Source organism: Sminthopsis crassicaudata, chromosome 1 (genome assembly GCF_048593235.1).
Source record: "Sminthopsis crassicaudata isolate SCR6 chromosome 1, ASM4859323v1, whole genome shotgun sequence".
Taxonomy (NCBI): Eukaryota; Metazoa; Chordata; class Mammalia; order Dasyuromorphia; family Dasyuridae; genus Sminthopsis; species Sminthopsis crassicaudata.
In genome coordinates this window covers 704,602,418-704,625,822 of record NC_133617.1, presented here as the reverse complement: position 1 = coordinate 704,625,822, position 23,405 = coordinate 704,602,418, and the positions used below count along the sequence as shown (strand labels likewise).

The 23,405-nt window shown below is 37.3% G+C and overlaps 1 protein-coding gene across 1 annotated transcript in view; it reads left to right on the top strand.

Moving 5' to 3' along the window:
• The window catches only part of SLC6A11 (solute carrier family 6 member 11), a 165,068-nt gene that overhangs the window by 128,786 nt on the left and 12,877 nt on the right, over window positions 1–23,405 (top strand). The window contains exons 7-10 of the mRNA XM_074283907.1: window positions 1,141–1,244; window positions 12,478–12,602; window positions 17,113–17,225; window positions 21,596–21,733. Of these exons, the coding sequence (XP_074140008.1) occupies window positions 1,141–1,244; window positions 12,478–12,602; window positions 17,113–17,225; window positions 21,596–21,733 (480 nt within the window). The remainder of the gene's footprint in view (window positions 1–1,140; window positions 1,245–12,477; window positions 12,603–17,112; window positions 17,226–21,595; window positions 21,734–23,405) is intronic.

The window sequence follows — 23,405 nt, the reverse complement described above, 5'->3', positions numbered from 1 at the left end:
CCTTCAGTACAAGTCATTTGAACTATCAAAATAAAATCCTTCAAAAAAAATTAAAAATAAAATTCTTCAAAATTCCCTCTACTTTCTTCCCCTATAATCCACACTTCATATTCCTGCTAGATTAATTATTTTTGTTATGCTTAAATGCACTGCTCAAACACCTTCAGTGGCTTTCTATTGTTCACTTGATGAAGTTCGAACTTATTTGCTCAACATTCACAGTTCTCCATAGCTGGGCACCATAATTTCACAACTTTTTTATATAATTCTTCTCTATGTACTTACTAAATACTTACTAAATAAAAATGGAACTGTTGGATATCCCTTAAATAAGTGATGAATTTTTGCTTTTTGTGTGTCTTCTTCTAATCATTTTTCCTATGCCTACTATGTATTCCCTCCTCTATTTTGACAGTTAAATTTTGACTAATTCTTTAAAGTCCGATTCAAATGCCTCTTCCCCCAAGAAGCCTTCTGTAACTGGTTCCTTGTTAATAACAATCTTCTCCTTCTGTCCTCAGTTCTATATCCTTCTTGGTCATATATAATATTTTATAATATTTTATACCATACCTATACCATACCTATATCTTTGTTTCTTATCTTATTCACTAACTAGTAAACTCCTTCAGAGAACTTATTGTCTTATTTAAATTTTGTATATCCTACTATATCTAATCCATATCTCTGCATTCAGTAGATGCTTTATGAATAATTCTTGATGAATGAATAAATGGATGGCAATATTGATTATAGAGAAAGAAAAGCATTCAAAGTAATATATAATTGAAATTGTTGGAAAGTAGTAATTTCTCTGTCACTGGAAGTAACCAAGCCATGACTTGCTGAATAAACATCAGTGGAATCATACTTTAGATAGGGTTTCTCTCAGTTCTTTTCTAATTCTTAAAATTCTGTGATTCATTAAGAAGCCAATTAAAATAATTTGAGATGTTTGATGTATTAAGTCAACTCAAGAATAACACATTTGCTTTTTTTTTTAATTGGTTGGTCCACTACATGAATATTTCCAAATTTGAATCCCTAGTAGTTTCCCAGGAAGACAAATAAAAAAGCAGAATCTCCTCATTTGTCCATTCCTGTCTAATTCCTTCTCTGTTGTGACTCCTTTTCCTATAGGTCTGGGTAGATGCTGGAACTCAGATATTTTTCTCCTATGCCATCTGCCTGGGATGTTTGACAGCTTTGGGAAGTTACAACAATTATAATAATAATTGCTACAGGTAAGTCTCCCATACTACCCACAAACTGAGCCTCAACCTTTATTCATAAAACCTTTTATGGTAGAGGGGAATACTTGGAGTCTTTGATGAAGCCTGAGCTTTCTTGCTCTTAATGGTTATTGTCAAAGATGGGTGTCATCAATCTCTGGATGCCTCTGTTTTCTGAGCTTGGCCAAAATGACCAGGGATTGAGTTTGAATGGAAAATGTGAGTGACATTCAACATCTTAGGGACAAATAGCTGCATATGTATATGGAGTCATCCTCTAGAAGATTCTCTTCTGAAGGATACACAGACAGTTTGGAGAGGACCAATTTGTGCTTGGAAAATGCCCCAAATGTCTTGGGAAATTATTCCCCTTCTATCTCCTCCAAAAGTTGACATTTCTTGGGAGAAAAGGAGGATTTGGCAGGAAGGGATGTCTTGCTTTCAGCAGTGCCATTAAGAAAGTGGGCATTATTGAATTCATATAATATTGGGCTAGACCTGATATGGTCAATCCAAGGCAGTAGTGTGGCTGAACAGCTTTCACCATTGACCTCTCTTTCAGCTTTTTGGGTATCTCCTAATACTCTCTGGATGGGATGAAGCAGGGTAGGTGTCAAGTACCCATCAAAGCCATATTAATGCTTTGTATAGATACAAAATAGATTTCCTTGAGGGAACATTTGGGGATTGGGGATTACTAATTTAACTTAATCTTATTTTTGCTCAGTTTAGTTCAACTCAATAGGACATTTAGTATTATTATCAATAAATTATCATTAATATTATAATAAAATAATCATATAAACAAATTACAATAACTATAATATTAATATAGGAATTTTAAAATGAATATATATATATATATCATAGTAATAAAAATAAATTAAATCCAATAATCATAACTAAGATTTATATGGTACGTGTTGGTTTGCAAAGTACTTTAGAAATATTATTTCATTTATCTTCACAACACCCCTAAGAGGTAAGTACTATTATTATCATCTCCATCCTAAAGTTGCAGAAACTGAGGCACACAGAACTAAGGTGACTTGCCCAAGATCAAATAAGTGTTTGATACGGAAATGAACTCAGATCTTTTTAATTTCAGGTTCATCATTCTGTCTATTGGGATATCTAGTTACATTGTGTGACTAGTCATAAAGATGAATAAGAGATAATCCTTACCCTAGAGCAGAGCTTCTTAAACTTTTTCCACTCTTAAAGGGACCTGTATGTGCCAAAATGTTTGTGGCAGCTCTTTTTGTTGTAGCTAGAAACTGGAAGTTGAATGGATGTCCATCAATTGGAGAATGGTTGGGTAAATTGTGGTATATGAAGGTTATGGAATATTATTGCTCTGTAAGAAATGACCAGCAGAAGGAATACAGAGAGGCTTGGAGAGACTTAAATCAGCTGTTGCTGAGTGAAATGAGCAGAACCAGAAGATCACTATACACTTCAACAACAATACTGTATGAGGATGTATTCTGATGGAAGTGGAAATCTTCAACATAAAGAAGATCCAACTCACTTCCAGTTGATCAATGATGGACAGAAATAACTATACCCAGAGAAGGAACACTGGGAAGCGAATGTAAATTGTTAGCACTACTGTCTATCTACCCAGGTTACTTATACCTTCGGAAGCTAATAATTAATGTGCAACAAGAAAATGGTATTTACACATATATATTGTATCTAGGTTATATTGTAACACATGTAAAATGTATGGGATTACCTGCCATCGGGGGGAGAGTGGAGGGAGGGAAGGGATAATTTGGAAAAATGAATTTAAAAAAATATATTAAAAAAAGAAAAAAAATAGATCTGAGAGTGCAAGGTTGAGATCTCCCCCCCCAAAAAAAAAACTTTTTCCACTCTTGACCCCTTTTCAGTTGAGATATTTTTGTATAGCTCTGGCTATATAGATATATAAAAATAGGTATAAAACCAAATAATGATAATAAACCATAATTTGTGACCCCCCCTTTCAGTTACAAGACCCCATATGTGATCATCAGCTATAGTTTAAGTAGCTGGGCCCTAGAGGAGAGGTTTTTAACATTTTTTGTGTCTTAGTCTCTTTGAACTGGTTGGCGACATCTATGGACACCTCACAATAATAACCATTTAATCTTAATCTTAAATGCTTAAAGTGAAAGACATAGGATTACAAAGAAATTTAGAATGGATTCAGTTCTTTTGGGGAGGTGAAAAGGAGGCAGGTTGCAGAGGAGAGAAAGAGAAGAGAATATTACTGTTCCTTTGGTGTCTTGTCCATGAATTGGCAGACTCTCCGGCCTTGGCCTTTTCTTCCACATCCTCAAAAGATTGTCATATTCCAAGAATGGGCTAGACTCAATTGTTCTGCATATGTGACTCCCTGTCTTTTCCTTTCAAGAATATTCTTTGGGCTTTACAGTCCAAGGTTGACAGGCAATACACTTTCCTGTCATTTTCACTATTTGAGTGAAATTTTTTTCTTCCATTATTCAGGGTTATGATGCTAGGCATTAGAAAGAAAAAGAGCAGATCATTCAAGTGCAAAAGAATCAAGTGAGGTGTAATCTCTGGGGAAAGAGAAGGGAGGGATGGGAGAGAAAATCCAGGTGATGTAAAAACAAGAGATAGCAATAAAAATCTATTTTTATGTTGTATTACATTTGGATTTATTACAACTTAAGGTAAAATAAAAATTGACAATTTTGCACTCACTCTTCCCTTTTTAATAAAGCTTTTTTTTTATTTTCAAACCGTGTATATAGATAGTTTTCAACATTCACCCTTGTAAAACCTTGTGTTCCAATTTTTAAAAAACATATTTGGCTTAATAAAAAGAGTCTACAACAAAAAATTTAAAAGCCACAGTTTTTTCCTTATAGAATAAATAGAAAAATTACTTAGTGAAAAATATAAATAAACAGAACCAACTATATGGCATTATAATTAGAATCCAAATCCTTGAAAAAACTTACTTTAAATCTATAGGGTTCATAAAATCACATCGCTGATTAAAAAAAAAAATAACAAAGCTATCTCTCTCTTGTAAGCTTCCCCATTTCTGTTGATAATGCCCATTACCCTTCTAGCACTATGATTCATGTGTTTCTCTTTGACCTCAGAGGGCAGAATCAGGAGAATTGAGTAGCAGTTGAAGAAGCATCCAGGTTCACAATGTTGGAGTCATCCTTGATTTTCTCTCCTTCACTCCCTATATCCAGTGAGTTGCCAAGTCTTGTCCATATTACTTCCATAACCTCCATCAACTCCACCCTCCTTCCTCACACTCATATAGTTTCTATTTATTGATCAGGCTCACAGCATTTCTTGCCTGGACTATTGTAATAGCCTCCTCCCCAGTGGTCTCCTGCCTTCAATCTCTTGTTTCTACAATCCATCTTCTACCCAGATGCCAAATCATCTTCCAAAAAAAACACAGATCAGACTATGACACTCCTCTATTCAAGAAATATGTAATAGCTTCTTACCATCTTTAAACTAAGATGCAAAATCATCAAGACTATCTCAATCTTGTTCCTACCTACCTATCCATTCTTACTTTCTCCTCATCATTCACTCTCCATCTCAGTCAAATTGTCTTACTAAGCTATTGCTCATATACAGCATTGTATCTTCTACCACTGTGCCTTTGCACACTCATAGTTCATTTCATTTTAACATATAATTCCTCCTCATTTCTGCTTCCCAGAATCCCTGTCTTCCTTCAAAGTACAACTCAGGTACCACTTCCTACTTGACATATTTGCCAATTTTGTCCCTCTTAAAATTAATTTGTAGGGTTGTGTATTTCTACTTCATATTTTCTTACTCATAAACTTGCTCAATCCTTGAGCACAATGCAAGCACTTTGAGGACAGAGTCTATTTCTATTTTTTTTTAAATCTCTAGTATGAACTTTAGGTATTTAATAAATGTTTGTTAACATTGAGTCAAATTGAACAATTGTGGTGAACTTAGGTGGATAAATATTCTTCAAAGTCATCATTATTGGAGATAATGCACTTATTTAACTGAGCTGCAATGGTAAAAAGCCTTTGGGACTTGCTTTTTGGTAATCAAAATCAGGAATTTAGAACAGGAAAGAATAATGAAAATGCTACCAACTTCAGTGTCTTGAAATAACTTCTCTATAAGACACTTTGCATCTTGAAATATATTAATAGGAAGGAGCCTATAAAATCCAATTTCGTGTGATGTGATATAACTTCTGTCACTGACTAGCAATAACACTTGGTACAAGTCTCTTCTCTATGGGACTCAGTTTCCTCATCTTTAATAATGGAGTTATACTTGACCTTCTGCAAAGTCCCTTCTAATTCTAACATTTTGCCAACTCTATGAAGACACTTAGAATAAAGGGAGAAGTAGTGAAATTTGGGAGCAAATAGAGAAATTAAGTCTTTTATCTCTAAAAAGCACCATACATGACAATTGGCATAATAGTATATAGACACAAGAGCCACTAATTTGCTTAAACAGTTAACCACAAATTTGATGTTTGGTTCCATGCCCCTATATGTTTCTATGCTTCCTCTCATGTTGTCTAGTAATAATAATATACAATTTTTAGTGCTTTAATTTTATAAAGCTCTTCTTTTATAAAAACCCTATGAAAGAAGTAGTGCAAGTATAATTATGCCTATTTTGCATATGAAAAAATGGAGATTCAGAAACATTTAATGACTTGCCTAGTGAATATCAGACATCTCCCTTTTATAGAAAAAGTTCTAGCTATTGTATGTGCATGTATGTCTTATAATCCTTCCATTTTTCTATCCTGTGAAGTATTTCATTTGATCATTCTGCAGCAGGAGGCAAATTCCAAAAGTTTTATGAAAAATCAGAATATTTTCTTTAGCCAAAATATTCTACCAATTCAATTCAATTCAGATTTTACCAAAATATAGCTCTCCTTTGTAACATCAATAAGAACCAATCCATCACAATCTTAAGGATAAATGAATCTGCTACTTTATGTCCATATCATTATGTGTAAAAGGAAATGAATAAAGGGGATTGTAAAAAGAAAAATGTTTGTAGGAAAACCTTATTTTGGAGTTATATACCACTTAACTTTGTGCATGAATGTATTTGTAGTTTATGAACTTTGAATCAGCGATTGAAACACAGCAGAAAAAAAAAAAAACCTTAATGATTCGGCTAATCCAAATCCCTCCTTTTTGAGTAAGGGAACTGAGGTCTAGAGAGAGAAAGGTTCAGTTAATTATTGACGGAGCTGGAAGCATGATCCAGGTCTCCTGACTCAGCCCAGGGTCTTTTTTCACTATATGTTACTTGAGAGACCAAATGATCAGAGAAGAAAAAGCTTTGGTATGAGATATATGAGACCTGGGTTCTGGCACCACTTTGATGCTAACTTACTGGTGACTATAGAAAATACTTAACCAGAGAAACCTATTTTTTTTATTATCCACATGGATATCCATTTAGGCTCTCATCAGTTACTTGGACTACTGTAATTTCCAGGCTCAGTTCACTCCAATGGATCTTCTACCCAGTCACCAAAATTATCTTATAAAGCACCTTGAAAACTTTAAAGTACTATGGAAATGCTAATTGTTATAATAATTATTGTTGTTTTTATTATTTTTATTGTCTTCCTAAAGCAAAAATCTGACCATGCCATTTCTTTGCTCAAGAAACTTCAATATCTCTCTATATCCTCTAAGATGAATTACAGATTCTTTAGCAAGTCATTTAAAGCCTTTACAACCTGGCTTCAGCCTTCCTTTTCAAACCAACACTCTTTTATGAACTCTATGTTCCAGTCTCAATGACTTATTTGCTTCTCCACACACAAACTCAACTCTGCCCCGTCTCTATTTTACCTTCATACTAGCTACCCTACCTTCCCAGAGTGTGCTTTTTCATTTCTGCCTTTCAGAATCCATATACTCTTTGCTGCATTCCACAGGAAACTTTTTCTAATCCCTCTAATTGTGAAGATTGTCTCCCTCTTCTGCAAATTATCTTGTGTGTGTGTGTGTGTGTGTGTGTGTGTGTGTGTGTGTATATATATATATGTATATGTATATACTTACATATTACATCTTTCCTGTCTTTCCTCCATCTCCTTAAGAGCTGAGACTTTTTTGTTTTGTTTTGTTTTTTTTGGCCTTTCCCTGTACCTCCAGTTCAGAGCCTGGCACAAAAGCTTGATAAATGCTAGCTGATTGAGTGATTTGCTCCTTAAGGAAAAGAATTGTTTTCATTGTGTGTCTCAGAATAGAGCATAGTGCCTTGGGTATAGAAGATGCTAAATAAATGCTTTTTAAAAATTGGATTGGATCAAATCAATTCTTAGTCAGGAGGGAGATTAGTCAGAATGGACAAAGCCAGAGAAAAGAGTTTTTTAGGAGCTTAGGGCCAGTTCCTTCCTTCGTTCCAAGAAACAGATTCAAAAATGTTTCTTACTAACTACAATAAAAATAAGATTGTAGGCTATGAAAATGGATAAGAACTAGTCCAATTATTTAGTCCAACTCTAGGAACGCAGGTCCTGTTAGGCTAAATTACCTAAGATTGCTCTGCTGTGTTAAGTAGCAGGGTCAGTATCCAATCCCAGTGTGATTATGACAGACAATAAAACAGCTAATGAAGTCTTGGGTTCCATTAAAAAAGGAACAATTTCTGAAGAAAAAAAAAAAGAGGCCATTTTTTCTGCTGTTCTCTGCCCTGGTCAGATTTCTGATGGAGAAGTATTAAATTCCAGGTACCACATTATGAAGAGAAGGTAACCAGAATGATGAAGGACCTCAAGGCTCAAGTCTATGCCTTATGAGGAAGCTTTGAAAAGAACTTGGGGCATTAAGCTGAGAAGTCTCACAGGGAGGATGTGAAAGATGTCTTGAATTACCTAAATGCGCTCTTTTGTGGGAAGAAGGATTAGATTTGTTTTATTTGGCTCCAGTGGGCAGAATTAGAAGCAACAGATAGGAGATGCAAAGAGGTCAATTGCAGCTGAGGTAAATTTCGCAACAATCAAAGTTATCCTTAAAAGGAGGATGGAGTATCTCCTATCTCTCACTGAGAGGAGGGTGGATGTGTTTGTGTGTCTGTCTCTGTCTGTCTCTGTGTCTGTCTGTGTGTCTGTGTCTGTGTCTGTCTGTCTTAGTTTGGATTAGATAAGGGTCCCCATTTCACCCTGAAAATTCTGTGACTGCAAAGTAATGTTTACTATTCCATCATAGTGTCCCTACCCTGATCTTCCCTATTAGTCTTAAACCTTAAATCTAGAATTCCAAATTCTTCTTGAGAAAGGTTTCTACAGGTTTGTGAATAGGGCTGCCAGCCTACAAGTCTTCATCATTCAATCCTCAGGTTTCCCCTTGCTCATTTTAATAGTGTGATGGCAGCCATGAATGCCTGAATCCAAAGTGAATGAAGCAAGGATTAAGGTTCTGGATTCACTTTCTTGCCTGCATCCCTATTCCTTCCCTTCAGTTTCATTTACCACACAGCCTCTGCCTGTACTGATCAGCACACCCTCCCTCGGGGGTCAGCTTCAATAAATGCAGATGAACTCTCCACAGTAAGGGCTGGCAGGTCACTTAAAGACCCCCATTTCCTTGCAACAATCAAGTTCCTCTCTTAGTCATTATTTCAAGAAAATGGCGTCTCAGAGATGGAATCCCTTGCCTGGGGGATTTGGAATAATGAAGAGCACAAGTATATTTCTGCATCAGTAGAGCCCATTGCTGATTACCCATGGCCCCGAAGGCCTCCTTTTCTCAGACTTATGTCTTCCTTGCCCTCCTCACATTTTTCTCTCATCCCTTCACCTTGAGTTCCTAAGATCATAGATTCAAAGCAATTAATTTCAACCACCCTATTTTATAATCAAAAAAAAAAAAAACTGGGGCACAGAGAGGTTAAGTGATTTATCCAGTGTGACAGAGATGGTAAATATCCAAGGTAGTATTTGAATTCAGATCAGCCGTAGATAAAATCACATAAGCTCTCTCAGTCCCAGGGTCATCTGTAACATGGATAGGATCGATGACCTCTGAGGTCCATTTCTATTCTCAGTTTGATCCCATAATCAGAAGTGGCTGGAATTCTTTGGGCTCCGCTTTGTTGGGCTGATTTCTTTTCCTCTCACAGAAATGAGATCTTAATATTCATAACCTTGTTTGTGCTGAGGGTCTCTTTAGTGATTCATGGGGAAATATGTAGATCTTTTTTCAGAAAATAAAAGTCATAATTGAAGGAATAGTTAATAACTTAGGAAAAATATTCTTTTTTATCTGTTTTGATATCTGCCCATTAACTCTTTGAAGGATCATAGCTCCAAGTTAAGAATTATTCTAATGTATTTTTTGGGGGCAGCCCTTTCAATTAAGAGAACATATTATATGACAGATATGTTCTGGGGACTGTGTGAGGTTCTATAAATGCAAAGACAAGCATGAAACAGCACTGTTCTCAGGGAGTTTACATTCAGAAAAGAAAGCATACACATATGAGAATATATAAAATACAAGGTAATTTGGAGGATGGGGGAGGCACGAGCTGTTGGGAAAAATCTTCATTGAAGAGAGGGTGTCTGAGCTGAGCTTTGAAGAAAACTAGGATTTCTTTTTTAACCAATACCCTTTTTATTTTCAAAATATATGTCAACAGAGTTTTTAACATTTGCCCTTGCAAAACCTTGTGCTCCAATTTTTTTCTCCCTCCTTTCCCCTACTTCCCCCCCCAGACATCAAGTAATCCAGTATATGTTAAGCATGTGCAATTCTTCTATGCATATTTATGCAATTATCATGCTGTGCAAGAAAAATCAGATCAAAAAGAAAAAATGAGAAATAAAACAAAAAGCAAGCAAACAACAATAAAAAGATGAAAATTGTTGTGATCCACATTCATTCCCCAATTCAGATATCTCTCTCTATCACAAGTCTATTGGAATTGGTCTGAATCATCTCATTGTTGAAAAGAGCTGTGTCAGAATTGATAATTGCATAATCTTATTGTTCTACTAATTTCACTCAGCATCAGTTCATTTAAGTCACTCCAGACATTTCTGAAATCATCCTGCTGATCGTTTCTTATTGAACAATAATATTCCATAGCATCCATATACCATAACTTATTCAGATATCCCCCAATTGATGAGCATCCACCCAGTGTCCAAAAAACTAAGGTTTCTAAGAGGCAAAAGTGAAAAGAGAATTCATTCCAAGATGGAGAATAATGTATTCAAAGGCAGGGATGTCAGAGATGTGTTGCCCTCTGTGAGGAACAACAAAAAGCCATAGAAAGGTTACGTTGTTTTCTAATCAGGTGTGATGATAGTGACTCACATTTTTAAGAAACTGAAGTATCCCTGACTGGCTATTCCCATTCCCATTTTAGAAATGAAAAAATTGAGGCAGTGAAGAGAAGTGATCTTGATTTTCTCAGGGCCACACAACAAGTAAGTGTCAGGGCCAGGATTGAAACCAAGGTCTTTTAATGCCAAATCTAGGACTTCCCTCAATCCTGTCCCCAATTTTACCCCTCCATGCTAAGTAGTGTTTTTGAGGAATTCTAGCTCCCTTTGGGGGATATAGGGTGGGAAAGCATGGGACTTCCCTTATATTCTTCTCCCCTAGTTTCACATGGTCCCTAGTGTGAGATAGGATGGAACTGGCTTCTTTCCCTTCTTGCTGGTGGTTGTTGATGCTGAATTTTATAGTTTTGAAATTCAGAGAATTACATATCTTTGGGCAAAGCACTGAATATTTCTGAAACTCAGTGGTACTAATCTATACAGTGAAAAGAACACTAGTTCTTATTATGCCATTGGTTGGCTAGAAGTTAGAGCAATAAATTTAGGCATTGGGTGATCTGGTCCTAGTTAACTTCTTTCTCATCATGTGCCCTTTCTTTGAGCCTCAGTTTCTTCATTTGTAAAATAAGAATCACAACACTGGCACTCTCTCTCTCCCAGAGCTGATGCAATAATCAAATGACAAATCTTTGTAAATTAACCTGAAGTCTCAAGGAAACATGAAGCCTTATTATGATTAAATATGAGAAAGAGGCTAACAAAATAGAAAACATTGAACAAGTAGTGTTATTGTGATGGTCACAGCCTGCCAAAAAGTAGAATATTATTGCTGTGTGGGATAGTGGGAATGTGCTATGGCATAGTGGGAATCAAAAATAATAATAACTAACATTTGTATAGCACTTATTATGGCACTATGATTAGTGCTTTGCAAATATTATTTCATTTTGATTCTTACAGCAATCTTAGAGGCGGGTGCCATTATTATCCCCATTTGGCACGTGAGGAAACTGAGGCAGACAGGCATTAAGTGACTTGCCCAAGATCACAGAGCTAGGATTTTGAACTCAAGTCGTCTTGATTCCAGACTGGTCTGTCCATATACTATGGCTCCACCTATTGGCCCATACAGAAGAAAGGGAGTTAGAATATTTTCATGCAAATCTCCTTTCTGATCCTTATTAGCTATTAATGATTTAGAACTGGAAGGGGACTTAGAAGCCATCTCATGGAATGAAATGGGAAGAATACTATGGACATTATTGACAAAGCCGTTGTGACTAAAGTGCTTCATTTGTTACAAAATGTTATGTAAAGATGAATTGTTTTGTTTTGTTTTGTTTTAATTTTATTTTTATTGAAGATTTTTATTTTCAAAACACATGCAAGGACAATTTTTCATCATTAACCCTTGCAAAACTTTGTGTTCCAATTTCTCCCCCCCTTTTCCCACCCTGTCTCCTAGATGGCAAGTAATCCAATATATGTTAAACATGGTAAAAATATATGTAAATCCAATATAGGCATATGTATTTTTATATACAATATTACATATTTTATAAATACAACTATTTTGCTTCACAAGAAGAATCAGACCAAAAAGGAAAAAAGTGATAAAATAAAATTCAAGCAAACAACAACAGAAAGAGTGGAAATGCTATGTTGTGGTCCATACTCAGTTCCCACAGTCTTCTCTCTGGGTGTAGATGGCTCTCTTCATCACAAAATTGTTGGAACTGACCTGAATCGTCTCATTGTTGAAAAGAGTCGCATCCATCAGAATCTTGCTGTTGCTGTTAATTGTTTTTTTACCAACAAATTCAGAAATGAATAATACCAGTGCCTCCCTATGTGGAGCAGAGTCTTCCATGTCATATTGTGGGAGCTGTCCAATGCCAGTCTTTGTAAAGTCCTCTTGTTTCTCTCCTCCAGAGACTGCATCATGTTGTGCTGTCTGAACAGTGGCACCAGCTTTGTGGCCGGGTTTGCCATTTTCTCTGTCCTTGGATTCATGGCATACGAGCAGGGCGTGCCCATTGCTGAGGTAGCAGAATCAGGTATGTTTGCCTGGAGAAGAAAACCACCAGGGTTTTGTCAATGTGTTTCTTAATATATCCATAAATTCTGTTTCAAGACATCTACAAAGTGATAATTAACGTGCTCAATTAATGTCTCCAAACTAGTGAAACAAACCTTAAAACCATGGTCAAGTCACTCAACCCCTTTCTGCCCCCAATACCTCAGCTATAAAAAGAGATGGTAATTGTTAGGATTACTAAGTGAGAACTGAGGTTGTCTGGACAGTGACAAGGTGAGAATTCAGGTTTTCTGGACAATTACAAGGTGAGAACTCAGGTTGACTTGATAGAGGGGGCTAGCTCATTGGCTGGGGTGGTTCTTCCCAGAAGCCCTTGCATTATCCCACGCCCATTCTCTGGGAGAATAAAAGAGAGGACTCTCAGAGAAAGAAGAAGACTTTCTGCATTACATCAGGCCTGACGGGGCTCTCTGCAGGAAGGGAAGTCACTTCTAAGGACAAGAGTTAACAGCAACTGCCTGGAGACAACGGTTCACTACAGGAACAGATTTTACTTCTCCAGGGAGTATCTCGGTAGTCTCTACTGCACACAACTCTATTTTGCTCCCCCTTTCTTTTGATTTAGAACATCTACCTTCACAGGTTATGAGAATGAAATGAGATAATATGACTAAAGCATTTGGTCCAGTGCTTAGCACTCATAACATTGGACTACCTGCCATCTAGGGGAGGAAATGAGGAGAAGGAAGGGAAAATTTGGAACAGAAGGTTTTATAGAAACCAGTTCTCTAGGTATTTACCCCCTTCCCCTTCCTCCCAAACAAAACAGGAAAAAAGAAATGATAAAGACTGATAAGACATGATGCTACCTTATATATTAATAGGATTCCATAGACTATAAGAAAGGAACAGCAGAGAGAATATTGGCTCTGGAGCCAGAAGAACCTGAGTTCAAATCTAGCCTCGACACTTACTAATTGAGCAAGTCACTTAATTCTGGTTGCCCCCAAAAAGAGGGTGTTAACTTTAAGAAATTAATAATGATTCATATATACATATATATATGTATAATATGGTATATATATACATATATAATGTATATGTATATTATAGACACATACACAGGCATAGCTATATATGTAGCATTTTAAAATTGACAAAGCATTTTATATAAATTATCTTATTATGGTACAATCGATTCAACATTAGACTTGATCTGGAAGACCTGGTTTCAAGTCTCCATTCTGACATTTATTAGTTGGGTGATCCTATGCAAATCAGTTAACATTGCTTGCCTTAAAAAAGAGGGAAAGGAGGAATATGTCTTTTAACTTTAATAAATTAATGATGATTAACTTATATGACATATGTTTACATAGATAGCATTTATATGTACACACTTCAATATATAGATATAAATATAGATAAAGGCACAGATATATAAATATAGAGATTTTAAAGTTGACAAAGCATTTTACATGTGTTATCTTCTGATACAGTAGATTGAATATTGGACTTGGTATGGAAGAACTCAGGTTCAAATCCCCCTTCTGACACTTACTATGTGACCTTGAACAAGTCAATTAATCTCTGAGTTCCTCAGTTTTCTTATCTGTAAAAGTCAGGATAAAGTAACTGTAGAATGTATTTTATAGCATCTTTTAGAGGTTTAAGTGAAAAAATGTTTTTGAAGTACTTAGATCAGTTTTGAAATTCTGTACAAATACTCAGTAGTCATCAAGATTTATTAAGCTCTTATTATGTGTCAATATAAAATTAAAAGAAAAACAAAAACATTCCCTTTCTTGAGGACCTTATATTTTAATGGGAAAAGCATCCAATGAGTGATAGGTACATTAAAAATACATACAGAATAGACAGAAGGTAAAGACTCTCATAGTTTTGTTTAGATTGGATTTTTGTTTTTTCATTTGATCCAAGAAAATTCCCAGTGATGAAACTAACCTCCACTTCAAATCGTAAATATTCTGCAGTCTTAGAGATTTCCCTAGGTACCTGTTGTTAAGTGACCTGCATAGGGTTACATAGACAGTGGTGGAATGAGAAGCCTAAATTGTGGCTCCCAGGTTCCAAGATTCAGAGCTGGAAGTCCAATCCCCTTATTTTATAGATTAAGACACTGATGTCTGAGGGAGAGTCAGGTTAAATGATTTATCCATGTAAACAGCTCCTCAATTTCTAAAGCAGGATTAAAACTCAGGTCTTTTTGCCCCTACCCACTATACTGTGTTACTATCATCTTTATCACTGACACTGCTACGAGTGCCATCTGATGCAATGGTTCAATTCCCTCATTGGACTATGAAAAAAAGACTCAGATCACATTGATAGTTACTAGTAAGAGCTTGGTTTAACCCTCCAGGCTCCAGAATCCACAGTGAGATAGGATGCAGCTGGCTTCTCTCCCTTCTTGCTGGTGGTTGTCAATGCTCCATTTTCTAGTTTTCAAATTCAGAGAGAATTAAGTGTCCTTGGCAAAGTATTGAATCCATGAAATCTTTAGGACCATGGTCAAGTCACCCAACTATAAAAGGAGATAATAATAGCGTCTACCTTCACAATAAGATAAAAGCACTCAGTCCAGTGTTTTAGTCACTCAGTCAACAAATTAGGCATGTACTATTTCTAGGCACTGTGCTAAGTGTTCAAGATACAAAAAAAGGCAAAAAATATCCCTGCTCTCGAGGGGTTCACAGTCTCATGAGGGGAGACAACACACAAAAGACAACACCCAAACAGCTCTATTAAAATATATGTACAGGATAAACTGAAGGGGATGAGGTTAATCACAGGGGGAGGCAAGGAGCAAGGTCTGGAAAGTACCAGAAAAAACATTCTTGAAGCAGGAGTCCGTGCAGTCAGGGGACAAAAGTCTTTCTGGGGAGTCTCATCTCCAAAGTTGCTAGATGTTCTTCTTCTTCCCACTGGGTGGCGCCATGATCCCAACATCCTTTTCATCATTTAGCTCTGTGTGAACAAGAAGATAACCCTCCTGGGTTTCACCCTCCATTTCAGAAAAGGAAGCATAATTCTCTGGCCAATGTCATTTCATTCGGTTCAGTCCATTACGCAGTTGAGAGACACATGCTGATGGAGCTTTAGACTTTCAGATATTAGGAGCACATTCTAATTCAGTAGAGATTTTTTTTTTTAATTGTGATCTTGTTTCCCTCCAGCTATAAATTCTTTTATTCTAAGTGGAGGGTGAAGAAGTGCTAGCATAGGGCAAAGATTTGATTGGGTGACCCCAAGGTGCTTTCCAGCGTGAAGATTATAGTATTCCATGAATAAGCAGCCATGAGCAGAATTGCAGTCATATTGACAAAAAAGACAATAGTGTTAGAGCCCTTAGGTAAATTAATTTTCTCCAGAGCTAACCTATTAAGCTCCCTCCCTCTCCATCCCCCCTGCTTTTCTGCTTTTTTCGGGCTGAATCTGAGTTCATACTTTCTGCCACTGCACAATTCCTCCTTGCAAGATGGAGGGGGAAATGGAAATGCATAGAAGATATTCCAAAATTCTACTCACTCTAAAGAAATTGACTAAAATTAGAGTCTCCCCATCCCCCTAAAGGAAAAGGAAAAGAAATGAAATAATTAGGAGCATAGATTTAGAGCTAGAAAAGACCTCATGATTATTTAGTCACAAAATCAGAGAATTTTAAAATTGCAAATGTCCTTGGTAAGCAGCTAGGTGGCATAGTGGGTAGGATATTGGAGTTAGGAAGACCTGAATTTAAATTCTGCCTTGGACACTTAATTAGCTGTGTGACTGGCCTTCTCATTTAACTTTTAGTAGCTTCAGTTTCAATTTCACAGGGTTGTCATGAAAACCAAATGAGATAAATAAGTAAATACTGTGAATATCTTATTATTATATTATAATATATATTTACAATTGATATGCTTAATATAACAAATATTATTGTTAGTATGACCCATTCCAGAAAAAGAATTTCCTCTAAAACATGCTTAAACTAGCTCCCATGAGAGCAGAAACTGTATTTTGCCTTTTTTTGCATTCCCAGCCCTTCACACAGTGTTTGAAATATAGTAGATGCTTAGTAAATGCTAGCTGACTGCTCAGAAACTCTAAGGCTGTCCACTCCTCTTCTGGATAATTTTAAAATAGTTTTACCTTGTTTCAAGCCTAGTTCAACCCCCTATTTTACAGATGAAGAAACTGAGAATCAGAGAGGTTTAGTAATAAACCTAAAATTCAATAGGTAGTTTGTAAATTGGATACAGGGCATTTCTCATTATGCCTTTTCCCTCTAATGCATACTATCATATCTCAATCTCCTAAATGGAAGCAAGAAACTAAAATCCATCATCTGGGAAAATAATCTCTTATAAACCCACTTTCCCAGATGTCTTTTTGTTCCTTCTCATTGTTAGCAATTTGGCAAGAATTTCTTGGTCCCCTTGATGGGGGCAAAAGAGGTAGCTGTGTGGAAGATACTTGGAAATAGGTGATGTAGCACATGATCATTTTTTCTTTGTTTCCAGGCCCGGGCCTAGCTTTTATTGCCTACCCCAAGGCAGTCACCATGATGCCCCTTTCTCCTCTGTGGGCTACCTTGTTCTTCATGATGCTCATTTTCTTGGGACTGGACAGCCAGGTAAGAGACTCCTCTGGAACACTTGGTGGGAAGGGCTCCAATTCTCTCCACAAAGGAACTGGCCTCCTCCTTCTGCTTAGAATTAGAGTCCAATTTAATTCACCTTAAATAACTTCAAAAATAAACTCCAAAAATAACTTCAAAAACTATCAAACTACAATTCATTATGCTAAGTTTGGGGAATTCAAATACACATCTGAAACATCCCCTGTCCTCAAGGAGTTTACATCCTATTGAACTTAACCACAGCATAATATATTCATGTATCATCTTTGCTTAGCATTCAAATCCTCCACCTGCCCAGACCAACCTTATCTCCCTTTGTTCCCTGACATCCATCTTCCATTACAGCCAAGCCCCTTCTCCTCACTGTGCCCTAGACAGTTTCAACTCTGATTTCTGGCTCTAAATATATCAAATATATCATCCACCGAGTATTCATGAAGTTCCTACCATGTGCCATGCACTGTACTAGATGATGAAGATAATAAAGACAAAAATGAAATAATCTCTGCCCTTAAGAGGCTTACCTTATATCGAGAGACCTTTATCTAGGCTGTTCTTCCCATTGGGAATAATAATTCTCCTTCTAACCTTTGCTTATTCAAATCTTACCCATCTCTAAAGTTTAAATTAAATCCCCTCTCTTCTGTGCAACCTTGTCTGGTTTCCTCACCCATGAAAGATTTCTTTTCTTCATCATTTAATCTGCTATTTAATCATGTATGACCTTGTACTGTTATAGAGCTGTTTAATGCATATAAAAGTTACAATATCTTTTAATAAAGTGAGGTTCTCCCAAGAGCAGAGCCTATATCTGATATTCCTTCTGTATTTTTCTTCATACCTACCTAGCTCAGGTCTGGGCACTCAGTAAGTGTCCAATGAGTATTCGAATAAATTATGTAAAGAATGAATGATTAATATATGAAGGGGATATATAGGCAAGTGAAGGAATTACTACAAATGAATTAATGAATGCATGACTGAATGTGCCACAAAACCAAGAATGACCCTCCAAACAATCTATTTTCTCAGGATGCTCTCCAAATGCCAAGAAGCTTCTCAAAATCTCAGCCAAACTCACATTTACTCTGTTTATTCCTTCTGCTTCCTTGCCTAACTCCAGAACCTGCCACAGGCTCTCACTCCCTCCTCCCAAAACTTTCCTTCCCTGATCTCAAGCAGATCATGTCTTTAGCCAGCTCAATGACTTCTCTTCCACCCTCTCACCCTCATGGTTCCCCGGTCAATATCTCAAGGTCCCAATTAATCTACATCATCCTTGACACCACTTTCTGATGCCCTCCACAGCAGACCCACTGAAATTGCAAACTACTTTCTCTTGCCAACCTTCCTCCTTTCAGCAGCAGCAGAAGGGTAGACTCAGAAACCTCTCTTGGAAGAACATCTCCAAATCCCCCTTTTCCCTCTTAGATTCTATAAGATCCTGGCAATAAATCCTCAGTCAAGAAGAATTTCCCCAAGAGTGAAGTCTAAAATATTTGGAAAGGTGGTCACCATATTGAGAATGATGTATTTAATTTTCTTATCTGTTCTACAACACCTCCCATGTTAATTTAAATGGATCCTTTCTTAGCCTTTGTTTCCCACCAGCATAACCACTTGCTTCTCAAGCCTCTGGGCTCTTGCCCCTTCAGGATTCCTTGGATCTTTCCCCTCTTTTCCTAGATCCCCATTCAAGTCCAGGCTCTCCAGGATGAAACTAGCAGGGAGACAGTGTGGTAGGGAGAGAAGGGAATTGGGTTTACACTCAGAGGGCTGAGTGCTACATACTACTCATAGCATCTCTCATTGAAGTGAGGGATTCCTTCCTAGGAGGCAGTTTCCTCCTCAATAAAAAAAAGGGATTTGGATGCAATGATTCAAAGGGCTCTTTTAATCTATATCTAAGATCCTTTGATAACAGACTCCTGACTGGAATCCCTGCAGTCTTCCCCTCTCCCATCCATATTGGAGATCACACAGACTACTCTTCCTCAAATAATGTTTTAATAACCCTCCTCTGCTCCCAGACTGAGGACAGCTCTCTGCAGAGTCTCAGACCAAGACCCATCTCTTCATCTTTCCAAGCAAGGTCTTTGTATATGTAGTGTTATCTCCTATTACTTCCCAGCACATAATCTCCTTTCCATCTGTGTGTGTGCTTGTGCCCTTACATGTGTGGGTGTGAATATGAGAGAGAGAATGAGAGAGAAAATGAGAGTGAGAGTGTGTGTGCATGAGAAAGAATGAGAGTGATTGAGAGAATGAGTTTGTGTATGAGAGAGAATGAGAGTTTGTGTGAGAGCTACAAAGACACAGACAGACACAGAGGCAAATAGAAACAAAGAGATAGGAAGAAAGAGAGGTGGATTATAAACTTAAAACTACATAAAATTTATAGAATCACGATTTAGAGCTACAAGAAATCTTAATGGTCCAATCACTTCATTTCACACATAAAGAAACTGATGCTGAGAGAGAGGGGAAATAGCTTCCGAAGGTCATTCAGGTTGGAAGCAGTGATCTGGAATTTGAGCCCAGACCCCAAATCCACTGAAGGAGGCTGGGACTATATTTTGCCTTTCTTTGTATCCCCAGTGCTTAATGCCTGACACATAGTAGGTACTTCATAAATGCTTATTGACTGACTAAACTATCAAGGTCTGTCCCATTTTGTATCAGAATGAAGAAGTGGCAAAAATACATGACCAAGATTTAAACTGGGCAGTTTATCACAACTCAATAAATCTCCTCTAATACCAAGGAGTTTTAAAAAGCAAATCCCTCAACGCTCATATTACTGGGTTTTGTTCTCTTATTGGGAGGTCCCCAAAGCTATGCGGGTCAGCAGCTACCCCAGATTGGCTCCTCTGTGACCTTATGCAAGTCATTTAACCTCCAAGCCCTTCCTTGGCATGGCCATCAATTCAGCCAGCCAAATCCAATTTCTTCCCTAGAATTGGTTTCTCAGCGATCGTTACTAAGCTGCCGTAGTGAGGAACCACGTGTTTCTCCTGATAATCACTTTCTATTGTCCCAGGTCAAAGCCTTGTGAAGCTGGGGCTTGTCATCAGTTGAGTGACTACTGCAGACCGCAGGCTGGGGCTGTCAGGTCCCCCAGGGTCCCCCATGAGCTGAGCTCTGCATATGGTAGCACTCCAAGCCCCAAGCATGCACAATATGATGGGGTTGGTAGGGTGGGGGTAGTCAGAATCCCATTGTGCATTTCTAAAAGTCAGTAATATGAGCCCAGAACAAGAGCAAGATCTGTACCATCCTCTACTTAGCAAGGGGAGAAATAATCAAGCCACCAATAGGGATCTACCAAGCACCACTGAGTGTCCTAAGCCTTGCTAGATGCTGTGAGCAACGTGGTACTTCTCAGAAGTATCCAGAAACAATGTTGTATCATGGCAAGGGACCAGAAATGACCTGGGTCCAAATCTTCCTTCTCTCTACTCCCTCTGTATACTCCTAATAGAGAGTATTCTGCTACTTGATTTAAGACAACTAACGTCCCCCTCTAGAACCTCAGTTACTATCTCGGAAAATGAAGAGGATTGAACTAGATGATCTCTATGGTCATTGCCGGTTTTAACTCAGTGGTTCTATGTTGGACCTACCTTTAAGGGGCTAATCGGGCTATAAGACTAATAGCAGAGCATCGAACAAGGCAATTACTTTTAAAAAGAACACTAAGTATGGAAATGTAGACTTGGATGTGAGTCACTTTCTCATGCTATGACTGTAAGTGAGTCACTTCTGGATCTCCATATAATAAACAAAAATAACAACTAGAGCCATAATATCGGGCACTATGCCGAGTATGCCACAATTGTTATTTTATTTGATTTTCCTCACAACTCTAGGGGGTGCTATGATTAATTTGCTTGAGTAAATGTAGAGCTGAAAGGGACTTCAGAGTCCATAAGCCCAATCCCTTCACTTTACAGATAAGGAAACTAGACCCACAAAAGTTAACCATCTTGCCCAAAGTCACACATGGAGGTAAGATCTGAACCCAGATCAAGCTCTTTCTATTGTACCAGATCCTCCCTCCATCAAAGTCTAGAAGTCTAAATGGGAATAGAAGGAAATCATGTATCCAAGGACACATAAGTAATAAGCAGAGATAGGATTGAATCCAGGGTTATCTTACCCTGGGAGAGCTTTGTTCCCTTCCTAAGGTGTTAGAGAAGAATTATTCCCTCTGTGAAGACATTTTAATCAATAGACATTCATTGAGCATCAAACTGTGGTAGAACATTTGATTCCATTTTGAACTCATCATGCCTATGTGCAGCCAGAGTCCCACAGGCTGCAGTCTTATGGGCCGTCTAACTAAGACTATCATCTCCCTTTAGTTTGTGTGTGTGGAAAGTCTCGTGACAGCAGTAGTGGATATGTATCCAAAGACTTTTCGGCGTGGCTATCGGCGGGAACTGCTTATCCTGGCCCTGTCCATCGTCTCCTACTTTCTTGGCTTGGTCATGTTAACAGAGGTAAGAAACTTTTTAGTTTATTTTTTTGTGTTTCCTCATCTTTTGTATTTATATTGCCTTAATTTCCCAACATACCTTTCTTCCTTCCCTGCCTCATGATCTATCCTTTAATAACAAGGAATAATGAAAAAAATAAAATTAAAAAGAGGAGTTAAAAAATTATCAGCACATTAACCAAGTCTAAAAGTATATATGTAGTATTCATATAGTCCCTAGTCTCACAAAGATGGGATGGAGGGTGGGTTCCATCAATTCAAAAATCAGTATAACTCAGGCTAGTATCAGTGAGTCAGTGAGTCACCTTACCAGTCCAAAACAGATAGCCTTTTCCAATATACTCTGATCCCCCTGAATTCTTTCTGTGGAACCAATTATAATGGACCAAAAGCCTATGGTATATTGTCTCCTTTGAGTAGCATTAAAAAAACAAGGTGTGGTAGTGACATTTTTGGATGGCAGGCTCAGAACTGCAGGCGCTCCCACTCACTCCTCACTTGTCAAGCTCCTTTTCAGGTGAGGGGGTGATATAATTCTCCTCCTTGGTTCACCAAGATAACTAGAATGAAAACATTCTTAAAAAGCAGATATGCTCTTCCCTTTGTCTCTCCGATCCCTCCCCATCTCCCCAACTTCTCTTTATCAATAATAGTCTTAAAAATTCTCTTCAAAAGGATGAGTTTGAGCAAATCCCCTGCTCTCTTGATTACCATTAATGGAAATAAAGAAAGATTTCTTCTCTTAAACCTAGTGAAAGATCCTCAATGGAGCTGAGGCTAGCAGAGAAAACATTTTCAGCCTGTTTAGCTGCAGACACTCAAGGGATGCTTTTTTTTTCCCCTCTACATCATCATTCTGACTGTATTTAAAGAAAACTTGTGAAATTCTGATTGCAGAAGAAGAGGACTTTATGACATGCAAATTGACACTTATGCTTGAGAGATAAAGAAACTCATGCATCAAAATGATGTCAAAAGTGAATATTTTTGACTGGCAAGCAAGGTCCAAAGGCAGCAGAAGTCACTTGGACTCACTGAACTCCAAAGTCTCTTCTAATTCTTGAGATTCTAGGATTTTATAATAAAATTTAAAAAAAAAGTTTATTGAATTAAATTTGAATCCAGGGTTCAGTTTTTTGGAGATAGCCTCATAGGAATTCTATGGTTCAGCACAATACTATTCAGGGAAAATATTAGCCATGAGCAAGAGTCATGGTGATGCTTATAACTGATAGAATGTCTTGAATATGGATCATCCCATTTGGTCCTTACAATAATCCCATGATGTGGGCAGATCTAAGGTTAATTTCATTCCTTTTTTTCTAATAAGATACTAGTATCTTTGGAATTCCTTTAAAAAATAAATGAGAAAATGGAGATTCATAAAAGGGACCTGACTAGTCTCAGGTCATATGACTGATAATTCAGTTAAGTAATTCATCAAACATGTGATAAATTTCTACTATGTACAATAATGACAGATAACATTTCCATAGCATCTACTATATGCCAGACACTATACTAAGTGCTTTATAATTATTCCATTTGATCCTCACAATAACTCTGGAAGGTAGTGATGTAATTATTCTCATTTTACAGATGATGATGATGATAGTATCTAACATTTAGATAGCATTTATTATGTACCAGGCATCATGCTAAGCACTTTGCAATTT